We start from the raw sequence: 12,619 nt of genomic DNA, 5'->3' as shown, positions 1-12,619 counted from the left end.
TTGTGGCTTTGGGTGTTGGCACAATACCTTGGGAACCTTTATCCTCGAGGGCTGTCATAGCACGTACTTCTCCTTCCCTCCTCCTTGGGTAGGGCTGGAACAAAATGGAGAGCGTTCAGTGATAGCCTGCACTATGCATTAAAGAATTTTTGGACCGCACCCTCGTGAGTCCAGTGCTCGCAGCCACTTCAAAGCGAGCGTGTGTGCAGAACAGCTGTGTTTCCAGCGGTCTCACCGGCACTCACGTTGAGCCAATTGTGCAGGATCAGGCAGAGTGCACGCTGGGCTTTGCACAGGCCGTGTAGCAAAGGCATATTTCCATGAAGCTCCGGGTGACTCAGCATGTGAGCTGGGCACTGCGATTGCCCCGGGGGTTTCCCAGCCCGTCCTTGCTGTGCTATCTCTGTTCTGCGTTCCCCGGCTCTACTCCAGCGCGCAGGTATGTCTGAAGATAACTCCACACCTAAAAACCAACCTGAGACTTCATCCAGCTGATAATCATCCCATCACCTGTTGCCAACCAGGCTAAGTAGTAATACATGCGTGTGTTTTACAAAAAAACCCACAGAATTACTTAGCACGACCTTCAGGCCACTCAGAAACCCAGTGCCTGAAGAAGCTGTGTTTACCAAGCTTTGGCAATCTGTCACTGGATCGCTCTGCATAAGAATGGCCCAAAACTTGGTAGTAAAACTGAAAGTGCTTAACTGTACTCCAGCCCTTTGGAGGTGGTGAACCTGTTCCCATCCCACCTGATGTGTAAGCTAATTAGCTTCTTGACTAAGCACTCATCCTGGGCAAGTATGCACAGGCTGCCCTCACAGGGACTCTTGCATTCCTCCCGGTTTCACAAGCTAAAGAAAGATGCTTCTCTTCACTTGTGAAGTAGTTATTGCTCCACGCAGGTTAATTGAGCCCTGGCGTTATAGCCACTCATCAAGCAGTGGTGAGTAGCTCACTTGTCTAAGCTTGTTTATTTTTATAATGCTGCAAAATATTTGCATGCTGTACAGAAATGTGCTGCTTTGGTTCCTTGCAGCCTGGCGGTATTATCATTTTAAATTCTTCATTAATCTCTTTCCCTCATGAGGGACTGGCAAGGCTCCAGTGCATAATTGCATGATGTTTGAGACAGAAGCCTTGGTTACTGCAGTTTTACACAATGCCCTGTGAACACGGGCCTTGTCTTCCTTACGTAGCGCTGATGCTCCCGCCCCTTTACGTCCACCTGTGATCTCAGCATGGCTGCGTGCAGCACCTTGCAGTTCCTGGGTTAGTTCTGCCAGCTCTGGACTCAAGAACGTACAGGTACGATCTTACGAGAGACAATTTCAGGCTGGAGATTAGAATAAGGTGGTGAGATGATAGAGCTGTGATGCCTGGGAACAATCTGCTGAATCTGTTCAGCCTGGGAAATGTACCTCACGGTGCTTCCTTGGGGCAGAATTGTTCTGAAGCTGAATTTTCCACTCGGAAAGCAGGGGTTTTTGCTAAGCTTTGTGGTTACGAAGAATGCACTGTGCAGTGCAAAAGCCAAGACAGTTTCACAGAGTTTTTGGTAGTCTGAAATGAACTAAGTGTAGTTAACTATCCATCTTAATAGATTTAGGCTAAACCCCAAAAGATGTCTGTTTAAAATGTTTACAGAACCTGTTCCAATTTCCTTCCAGCTCTATCATAACAACTTTTCCAGTGCACCTCACTAATTTCAATCTTTGGCACGCTGGAAACTGAAATTGCTGGAAGAGCCTAATACAAACAGAATTTGGTGTCCAAATAAATAACACATGGGCTACAGTACCGATTGTACTGTTCATTTTTTTGTGTTTCATTACATAAAATAGTTTGACTAACTGGTTCTGCCATGAGTTTCCAGCTTGCCCAGAAAGCAGATTCCAGGAATGCTGCCACCCAAGTTAGTTGCACAAGATTTTCTTTGTTAATTAAAAAAAAAAAAAAAAAACCCAAAAAAACCCAGGCTTAATTCTAACAGATTTCCAGTTGGGACAAAAGTCATTTTTGGGTGGAAAGGCAGCATTGTACTGAATATTTAAAGAAACTGCATTCGTTGCACAGACTTATCTCCATGTTGTACCTCCATCCACCTCTTGTTCTGGATTTCCAAGCTGATTCCTAGTTTGCACCCACACTAAAATGAGTTTATTCAGCCCCAGCAGATCCTTTCAGTGTGCTCTCCCGTCTTTAGATCAGCAGCATGAGCTTGTAGGGCTGCGCAGTGAAGCTGGGTGTGTGAAATGGTTGCATGCAGCGTTGCCTCCTTGAACGTTTCAAGGAGTCAGGCGTGCACAGATTGAATTTGTCTGCGGAGAAAATCTTCGAGGCAGTGAGGCAGGATCTCAAGCTGGGTTGTATCTTTGTATTAAAAAAAAATAAACACACACACACCCCTTACATTTTTCCAGTCGAGACAAAAGAAATCTTTGGGTGGAAAAGCAGCACCATATTGCATAATAAAAGCCTTTTTATGCTCTAATAAAAAGGGTTGCTTAGGGCAACTTTGTTTAAAAAAGAAAAGAAAAAGCAGAGTCGATGATAGTGGTGTGAGGGGTACAAGGAATCCTCCTCTGCTGTTGTGCAACAGTGGGAAAAGAAGCTAGAAACTGCTCGAGTTATCTGCTATCTTAATGCCTGGTTTAAAGGTTCTTTGCTGCATATTTGCTGGCAGCTGTTTTCAATATATCCCGCTCGAGCTAAGTCACCAGTTAAGAATTTGACATTAGATGTTTTTTTCAACCACCATCTTGAAGTACCATACCACACAACACAGCCTTGTTCCCTGCTCAGATATTGTTCATGTGCCTTGAAATTGCTGTTGACACCTCCAGTATTTAACGTACAGATCTGAGATAATTTTTGTTGGGTGTGGATATGTGCCATAATGAGGCAGAGACAGGCATCCACGGCTGCGTTCCTTCGCTACATCTGCTCGTTTTGTTTTCTGCTACATTCCAGGAAAGTAAGTTAAATGATACATCCCAATGACTGTTTGTAATTTCACTATTTTTGTTCTTTTTACCCTTAAAACACAAGCGCACCATGTGCACACACAAGTACGTTCCCCTTCTTTTGCGTCGTTTGCCTTTTTATTTAGGACACCTTTAGCAGTAGATTTAACTTCTTGAATAACACACCGAGCTGCACGTTTTCCTTTGTTCTCCTCATTCTCCCCTCAATGGTTAAAGTTTCTTTAGTGCTTTATATTCTGAAAGGGAAAAGTAACGTAATTAAAGAATGTTTGGGGAATTGGAGCTGGGCTCTGCAGTATGTTTCTGGCATATACTTTGGCAGTGTCCTTTTCTTTCCCTCGCTTTCCCAGTCAGTAAAATAAAGCTAATGCTCATATACTGATCATTCTCACAGTCATTTCTGAGGCATGATTCGTGGAAGTTAATAAAGTACTTAACCACAGCACCTTTCGTCAAAGGATTTCTGCTGATACAATTTGCAATATACAGTACCACTGAAAAGGGAGCTGTAAGCACAGGGTATCATCATCTGTGCTGCAGCTTTCATTCTTAGCAAAAACAACCCCCAAAAAAAAATCAACAAAAAAAACCAACAATGGAGTTAAAGAATTAGAATTAGCGGGTTTTAATCACTGTTTCACTTGGAGGCACAGATGGGACAGAGCATTACTTGGCAACATTTAATCTTGGAGCAGAAATTGTCATGATTAAAGCAGCAGCTGGAGTAGATTGTTAGGGACAGGGGGGTTCATTCATCCTAAAGGGATCAGAATTGCTGGGCTCTGGGAGAAAACAAGAAGCTACAAAAGGAATATATGAAATATGGGCCAAGGTTTGTTATTTCTAGGGTCTCATCAGCCAATTAAAACGATGTTTTCAATGCTTTCCTCAGAATTATTTTGGAAGCGAGGAGAGTATCAAGTGATCTGGCCTGCTGAAGAGGATACTGAAGCCGTCTCTGAGTGGAGATTTTGGACTTGCAGGAGGAAGGCTGTGTCCCCCCATGTGCCAGAACTGCTCCTCCTTACCAAGGAAGTCAAAGTGAAGGACATAGGTACGTGCCACTTCACGTAGGGGTTCAGAAGAATCACATTCCAGGTCGTTTAGCAGGGCCTGAATTCCAGGTTTGGTGAGGCAGCCTGGAAAGAGGGGGATTTTGACTTTCTCTTCGTTAACATTTGCAGAAGGGTTTTGTCTGCCTGACACATCAAGGCCTTGTGTTATAGGGGTAGGCTCGTGGGGTAGGTTATCCTGATGGAGGAAACGGGGTGGTTGTGGAGACATGGAACAAAGCAGACCCTCCAGGTCTCCAGACGCCAGCAGTCCGTCCCTGGTTCTGCCACAGAACAAGCTTGTGTGAGCAAGCTGCCTCTTCCTAAGAGACAGAAAAATGGTGTCAGAATAAAGTGCTGGAATACCAGCATGAGTTTGTAAAGCATACTCTCTATTCTGTGCTGTTCTAGCTCTAAAGTAGCTCTGCTTTTACTTAAGTGTCTCAGAGGTGTCATTCACTTTGAATATTTTGGCTCATGCAAGGCCAACGGGTTATGAGTTTCCTCATCAAATTCCTGCCTCCACTGGGAGACGGAGTGAGGTATAATTGCTGTTGGTCACTGGTTGTTGAATCTTTTCATAAGATGTGCTTGGCACTGGCTCTTTGTATTTCTCTGGTTGGTACACGGTGTTTTTTCCTGTCACTTACAAGTCTTTGCCTTAGATCAGACAACTCTTTTTCCTCCTCTCACATTTGCATGCATTCAGATGATGACATATGTGTGAGGATTTGGTTGCCTTTGTGTAGTAGGAAGTCAGGCGTCCTCACTTGCACCAGTACGTGGTATTTTCTGCAGCGGGGAGACTAGGAACTAATCTCTTCCTGGGTATTTATTAACTCTAAAAATCTGCTGGCTAACCAGGTATTCATACTTGCTTTAAACGTTCTAAACTAAGATTTCTTTACTTCTGTGAACCGTATACTATCTCAGTGTAACTCTTTTTTTCCCTGTTCTTCCTTAAAGCTGACAAATTGCTGATTTCACCCTTTTATCCTTGTCTGCCTTTAAATATGGGAAACATATTTCACTGTTGGTAGCCCTAAGTGTAAAACAAATAGGGCTCAGGCATTTTTACCATCACGCTGTGAATTATAGGTCTCCTTTCTGCCTGAAAGCAGCCTTGCTGTCTGAGGTATTCATCATGTATCTCTACAGCTTGCAGTCGATTGATATTCCTATAAACTTGCAAGTCACCTTTCATCACCTTTTGAGGCTTTGGCCCCTAGCATGCAAGTCCTTCTTAGGTAGAAGGGCCTTAACGACCCCCATTGTTATGGGAACCTTTGGTAATCTAACCTGCCTTTTTTCTGTATTTCCAGCTATTGCTCTTGAACGTCTTCTGCTTGATCCACTCAGGCGCTAATAGCCGTGTCTCCTTTCCTTAGGTCAAGGGCAGCTTTTACATTCCACCCAAAAGGCACCACGGTTTGAGATGAGGAATTCAGAAGAGCAAGCAGCTACGACAGTTTTACAGCGCCTGCTGCAGGAGCAGCTCAGATACGGAAACCCAAATGACAACCGTAACCTCCTCGCCTTACACCAGCAAGCCACGGGAAATGCCCCCCCTTTCAACAGCACCGGGAACCCAGCGCCGCAGAACGAAGGGCTGAGCTCCCAGGACCACCAGCTCGTGACTCATGCTGCCCGTCAGGAGCCCCAGGGCCAGGAGATCCAGGTGGACAACAGCATCATGGAGAAGCAGCTCTCCCCGCGGCTCCAAAACAGCGAAGACCTCCCAACCTACGAGGAAGCCAAAGTCCAGTCGCAGTATTTCAGGGGCCAGCCGCACGCCAGCGTCGGGGCAGCGTTTTACGTAACGGGGGTAACCAACCAAAAGATGAGGACTGAAGGGCGGCCCACGGTTCAGCGGGTGAGCCCGGGGAAGGTCCACCAGGACGAAGGACTTAAGGACCTCAAGCAAGGCCACGTCCGCTCCTTGAGCGAGAGGCTGATGCAGCTGTCCTTGGCCACCAGCGGTGTCAAGGCGCACGCGCCAGTCACAAGCGCGCCTCTCTCCCCCCTCTCCCCGCTTTCCCCTCAGCAGTCGAGCGACCCTTACAAAAATTCTGGCTCCAATGAGTTCTACAAGAACTCGGTGCAGCCCCCTTCCCAGCCCAGCATGAAAGGGATGGAGCAGCGGGGTCCTCCTCCAGAGTATCCTTACAAAAACGTGTCCACCCCATCCATGAACTGCAAACCTCAGGACTCGGGGCATTTCTATAGCGATCATCGCGTGAGCCAGCAGGGAAGATCCGATGGGCCTATGATGAGGTATCAGCATCCCCCTGAGTATGGGTCAGTCAGGTAAGCACGATCCTAAAATGACAGCCCAGTAAGGAAAGAACCTATAAAACAGTCCACTGGCACTCCCGAGGCAGGTTATCTTTCAGCAAAAATCCCATCTCTATTGCATGAGACTACATATTGTGTTCAGCTGCAGACGGTGTCTGGAAGGACTGTGAGCTGTTTCATTAGCTTACCTAGAGAGGCCTGACATGTTTCGGAGAAGAAAAAAACACACACAAAACCAAAACGGAAAAAAGGCCAGTTCGATTTTCTGGCTCAAGGAAGTTTAGTGCAGCTCCAGAGCCTTGCAGAAGGTTTGTAAAGAAAAAAAAAAATAGAAGCCAAAGTTGCAGTGCAATTCATTTTAGGAACTTGCAGTTACTTATTGCAATACTTGTGCTTTAATTACATCTGCCAAGAAAAAAGATATTTTTTTTAGGTTTAAGCTGCACCTGAATGCCATGTGGGAAAGGAGAAAGTGAACGAAAGCAATAATGGTGAGGGAAATAAAAATAACCTGAGCTTCCTTTAGGGCTTTCCAGAGTTTTCAGTGGACCGAAGCATGGGAGCAGAGAGTGGTGTGTGCTTTGTGCCTCATCCCAGGCTTGCTGGCTTAGCTTTTGTTAATTTTCCTTGCATCATTTGAAATCCCAGCCTGTTCTGGTTTCCTCCAGATTAGAAGCTAGATTTGGCTAGAGCCAATGTCCACGTGGGTGAAGATAAAGTTTTATCCAGGTGGGCTGAAAATCTTGGCTCTACCTTCCTTATTTCCTTATCTCAGCCCTGTCCTAGCCCCGGGGGGGGGGGGGGGGTGGGGGGTGGGCTTTGGTGTGATGATTTTGGCCTGGCTTTGAAGCTGAAAGGGTAATACGGGGGAGCAACAGGAGGGCATTGCTGCATAAGTAAATGGTGAGGTCTCTGTGCGCTTGTGTTTGCGCATACTGCTCTGTGTTTTGAGGGGAGCGGGAGGAAGAAACCAGCCTGTAGTTGGGAACGGAGTCTGAGCTGTGGGGAATTCGAGTCTGCTCAGAGCCTTCTTAGTCCTATGGGGAGCTATTTTCAGAGTTTGTCCACCATTGTTTGTGATCTGAAATGACTTCAGCAGCATACAAGCCTGATGAAAAGGCCCTTTGATCTGGCTAAATAAATAATAAAGAGGCCAGGAAGAGGGGAAGTAAAGGGTTTGTGGGGGGGTGGCAATGATTGTCGAGGCTCGTTGCAAATCTTTTTGAAAATTCAAAGGCCTCAAATCTTCTGCATGCAGGAAAGGAAACAGATCCGTAATGGTGCTGCTGCATCAGAAATACTTGGGGCATTAAATATAGTGAGGCTGAGACACAGCCTGCTTGCTGTGTAAGGGAGAGGTATTTGAAAACATGCCAGCAGCCAGCTCCTCTAGACAGGGTGATTTTTGTCTGTATGGGATGGATCCTGGCTGCCTCGAAAGAAAAGCGGGGGGAGGAGGAGAAAGGTTCAGCTGGCAAGGTTTCCAGTAGGGGAAGCAACCGAAATTTGTCTTCAAAGCACTGGGAATCTAATGAGGTTACTTTTTAACCTAAATAGCTGCGCCGAGAAGAGGTTTCCTTTGCAAGCAAATGCTGAAGCAGTGGAACAATTGCAAGGCTAATCCATAAATTACAGAGCAGCGGAGCAAGGGAAAGCAGCGAGTCCTCTATTCCCCTTCCCTCTCCTACAGGCTTGGAGAGGAGCTGTCATTTGGACAAGAAACCTTCTGTGTTACTAAAGGTGCAGCTGGGTAATGGGGCAGGAGTTTAAAGCCATCCAGCTTCTAGGAGGGCATTTGCCCCGCACCGGGCCGTGCAAGCGAGCGTCTTTGCAGCCTCTCCGGGGTGATGAAGTATTTTCAGGCACTCCAAGCTGCCCTGCGCTGCAGCCCTGCGTTTATCGGGATTAATTTGGATTGGGAAACGTGTGTGCATTTTTCCAAGCGTGTGTCAAGGAAACAAAGCCCCTTCTTTCTGCTGGGGAAGCCCCACCCTTTTCTGCGGGTTTTTCCCCTCATTGTTCGGGGGAATTTGAGGGTGACCTAACTATGCGGTTAAATAAAAACTCGTTGAGCAAGATAAACATTGGGGAATTCACAGCATTCTCATGCTTCACCCTCCCCAGTCTGGGAAAGGAATGGGCCGTGTGGTAAGTCTAAACCAGTCGGCAAACATTTTGCCTCACCTGCTCCTGGGCGGTGTAAGTTTGGGAACACATACATGTTCCTAACCAGGTTGGTTTAATGTAAATACCAGGCACGCCGGAGGCGTCTGCGCTCTTGTTTGGAAATTTTACAGTTCAGAAGAGGGCTGGCTGCATGCGAAGCTCCAAAACCCCTGCTCTCTTCTTAAAATCTGCCCTGCAGCACCGGCGATTGAAGCAAACCTTCAGGTGGAAGAGAAAGAGCTGGGGAGAAGGGGCTGCCACGGCACAGAGAGAGCTGCCGGTGTCCGATCCCAGCACCATCCTCTGTTCAGAGCCTAAATCACCAAGCGCTTGCTGCAGGGATAAATCCCATTTTCGAGAGGGAGGCCTGCAGAATGTGTCCCGTAATTAGTAAATCGCCCCCGTGCCTCCGGGCTCCTGATGGCTGGGTTTGCTCGCGGAGCTGCCCTTACACCATATCCCCGTCTTAAAAGCTAACGTGACCCTTGGAGTTGCAGAGCCATAAATCCACGTTTGTGCTTGGCCCCGGTGCTGCGTTTCTGCGATGCGTGCCAGGGGCTGTAAGGGAAGCGGAGATTCTTGTGTGATAGTCTTCAGAATGAAGTGGCCCTTAAGTTGTGTTTTCAAGCTTAAACATTTCTAGGAATTATTGCAGGGTTGTGTTGTTTTTTTTTTTTTCTGTATTTGAGGTTTTTAAGTCTTTACGGTGCTGAGGCAAATTGAAAGATATTGAGTAATTTTGTCTTCCACGTATTTTAAGAGTCTGTCTGCGTTCTTGCCTGAAGTGGTTAGTTGGAAATAATTGTAATTAGTGCTGCAGGGTTACCTGAGGACTGATCCTCGCAGGGAGGAAAGCTCATATAACCATTCTATCAACAGTTCTGTTAGGTGACCCCAACATACCTTAAAATTTCAGAGCTTTAAAAACCTCATATAGTACAGTTGGGTTTCTCTACCTTTCTAAAACCTCTGGGTCCCAAATTGTGTTACCAGAGAAATAAACTCCACGATTCTCATGTTAATCTGAGGGATCTCAGAGCCAGCTCATGTGAGCCCACAAAATACATGTAGGTATTTTGGGAGACAAAACTGAAAGTAGTGGGGATGCTGAAAAGTTCTTTGAACATGCACGTGGAAGTTTGCATACAGGATCTTAAAAGGTTTAGATGGCACCGAGGTTACTAGGAAATACCTGTATATTATTTTTATTATATTTTTGTTATTTTACTTTCTATTACATTTATTTTCCAGCAAAACACGATCCCCAGTTGGATGATCTTGCGTCGCGGGGAATGCAAAAGCATTTGTGACGCTTGGGAAGCTGCAGCGCAGCAGAAGGAGAGGCTCCCAGCCTCGTGTTGTAGCCTGAACCCCCCAAACTGGTGTATTTTCAAGATGTGCGAGGCTTTGGATGTGCATGCCAAAATGCTGGGAATCTTGGAAATGGATCTTGGTTAGAAATACTCGGCCATGATTTCCTAGAGTGCTTCTTTACAATGAGGTTTAAAAAATGTTAATATCGGGCATCTGTTGCTTTCTTCGCCCATTTTTGCATTCTTTTCACTGGGGCTCGAGTCCTGGGGAAACGGCAAGGTTCTGCCCGTGGGTCTCTGATAATAACGGGATGCCTTGAGTCAAATAGCTCGAGTTGTTAATGTTGGCACCCAAATAGGCCTTGTGAGGCTTATAATATTAGCACACGGCTCATCAGTGGAGTTGGTTCTCCCTGAATCACTGCTTCAGGTTGTTTTCAGACTCGGAGGGGGTATTTTGCGAGTTCGGGATCGGGAAGGTTTGGGGTGATGTTTTTTTCAGCTAGGAGGCAGACTGGCAGCGTAACTATTTTGGTCTAACCTCTGCAGGTCATCGGAAATTAATTGTCACAGCAGACTTGTTCCTTAATTGATTACAACATCCAACAGAGGAGCATGACATCGTGTAAAGAAAAAGCTTGAGGAGCTGGGGGGGTTCTTAAGATGCAGAGTTTCAACTTTGCGTGTACCCTGGGTGAGCTGAGAAGGTTTATTTCAGGTAGTTTCCAGCCCCTAGGTGATGCTGAGCATGTGCTGTGGTGCTTTTGCCTTCACTGTGAGAAATGGCAAATAAAAGTAAGGAGCTAAGTGCAGTGATAAGTAGAGCTGACCTCCCAGGGAAGGAAGAACCAGGCTGCTAAGCTGAACGTTCCTGAGGAAATTAATTGCACGTCTCTCTTCTGCATGACCCTCGGGATCCCCACATTGCATACAGTCGTTCCTGTGGAAATACAGCTCCTGAAATGCTGCTGCTGACAGGGACCGTAGTAATTAGCTGTTTTTCCCCTGAGTGAGAAAGGCTAGATTTGTTTCCCCATTGAGGAACCCGAGCGTCAGCTGGGAGGTTTCCATGCACCTTCCCTGCTGGAAAGCAGGGAAGATGAGACATGGGATGCACAGCGCTGAAATAGTGAACCCCGCGCCGGCCTGGGAACCTACAGCCTCCTGCAGGCGCTGGCAGCCAGATGTGAGTAGTGCAGGCGTTTCCTCTTTGGATGGCTCTGAGGAGTTGATGCGTTCGTTCTGCACAGCACAGGAAGGACAATGCCGAGTGTTTGCACATCGGCCCAGGAGCCCTTTGTGTAACCCTTCGGCTCCCAGTTCAGCTCCACGCTCGCTGTTATCGATCTGACATGCTGCTAACCCTCCTGGTGTGGTGGCAGAGCTGTGCCGGGGGCTCTTTTGTACACCCAGCACCCCCAGATCACAGCAGAGCGATCCCGTAGGGTCCCTCCTGGGAATGCAGACGACCGTGGGGCTGTTGGAGGTTGAATGTCTTTGGAGGAGGAAGCAAAGCCTGCCTCCTGAGGTCATCCAAGTACGATAAATCCACGCAATCTTCTAAGAAAAGTCTGCTCCTTGGCTAGCACAGCGGAGTTTAAGCTGGGGATCTCCAGAGCTTGGGAAACGTGAGCCAGGGTAGCTTGGGGTTGGTTCTGTGAGTAGGTACAAGCGCGTTGCAGATGGCTCGATCCGGGTTCGATATCCTGCAGAGGTTATTGTTAGGAGCAGTGAACACATCCACATCACGGGGCTACGGGAAGTTCTGAGTCGGGAGGCTGCTCCTGACTCTTGGGCTGGCTTTCACGTCCTGTAACTCGCTCGTTTGACCAGGCTGCAGCCTGTCAGTTGATAGTTAGGAGAACTTGTACCAGTGGTGCTGGCGTAGTAACAGAGAGCTTAGCTGATTCCTTTAACTTTGTATCCTAATTGCAGAAGATTCATTGTTTTCTCCACGAGAGATTGCACGTTTCAGCGTGGAACAAAAGAACTCATTTCCAGCAGTCCTCAGTCGAGCTGTTTTATCCACAAAGTGTGAAAAAAAATGTAAAAAATAATTTTGGTCAGTGGTTATTGATGTAGTTTCTCTTGGTGTTTCTGTACAAAGTAGACTCATGAGGATGACCGTCATGTACTTAGTATTTATTTTCTGGTAACTCTTTGATTTTAAAACATTTTTTAAACAAATGTTAAAAAAATAAACATGAGTTTTTTGTGTAGGAATAGCTGTGGCTAGGAGCTACACGCATCATCTCCTGCCGTGTTGGTTGGTTGACACATCGCCTTCTGCATGACTTTGACAGAGCCTCTTCTCTTTGTTTTCCAGGCAGAACCCCGACGTGCAGCTGCAGCTACAACAGAGACCACCTCACCACCACAGTCCGACGTCGTCCTTGACGTCCTTGGGATCTTTGACCCTGCTCCAGTCTCCACCGCCATCCAGGCTGTCCCCTTCCCAGCACCAGCAGCCCCTGACTCCGAGCCAGGGAGATCCTGGCCTCCTGCCACGGACCCAGCAGCCCTTCTTGTCAAACCAAGTGCATCAGGGAGATCTGTACCGACTATGCCAGCCTTTTCTGGGCCCGCAGCAGCAAGGCGATTCCTATTCCGTAATGTCCAGGGCTCAGCAGATACCTTCCCCGTACCAACAGATGCAAGTAGATCCTTTTTCCATAGTTTCCAGGGCCCAGCAAATGGTGGAAATCCTGTCAGAAGAGAACAGGTCTCTACGACAGGAGCTAGATGGGTGTTACGAGAAGGTGGCCCGGTTGCAGAAGGTGGGTGTTCTCCAATTTCAGGCACTCTC

General features: G+C 47.1%; 1 protein-coding gene across 5 annotated transcripts in view; it reads left to right on the top strand.

Annotated features, from left to right (window-relative positions):
• AMOT (angiomotin) overlaps positions 1-12,619 on the top strand; it is a 61,133-nt gene that overhangs the window by 20,924 nt on the left and 27,590 nt on the right. For 3 of the 5 annotated variants that reach the window (XM_048070648.2, XM_013185132.3, XM_067004792.1), the window contains exons 2-4: positions 3,880-4,041; positions 5,428-6,346; positions 12,140-12,590. In XM_048070648.2, coding sequence (XP_047926605.1) covers positions 5,475-6,346; positions 12,140-12,590 — 1,323 coding nt within the window. In that variant the 5' untranslated portion in view covers positions 3,880-4,041; positions 5,428-5,474. Of the gene's footprint in view, positions 1-1,053; positions 1,309-3,865; positions 4,042-5,427; positions 6,347-12,139; positions 12,591-12,619 lie in introns of those variants that run through there. The other 2 variants (XM_013185133.3, XM_013185131.3) reach the window with 2 other exon arrangements.

Source organism: Anser cygnoides, chromosome 13 (genome assembly GCF_040182565.1).
Source record: "Anser cygnoides isolate HZ-2024a breed goose chromosome 13, Taihu_goose_T2T_genome, whole genome shotgun sequence".
Taxonomy (NCBI): Eukaryota; Metazoa; Chordata; class Aves; order Anseriformes; family Anatidae; genus Anser; species Anser cygnoides.
This window is presented reverse-complemented; position numbering and strand designations above follow the sequence as displayed.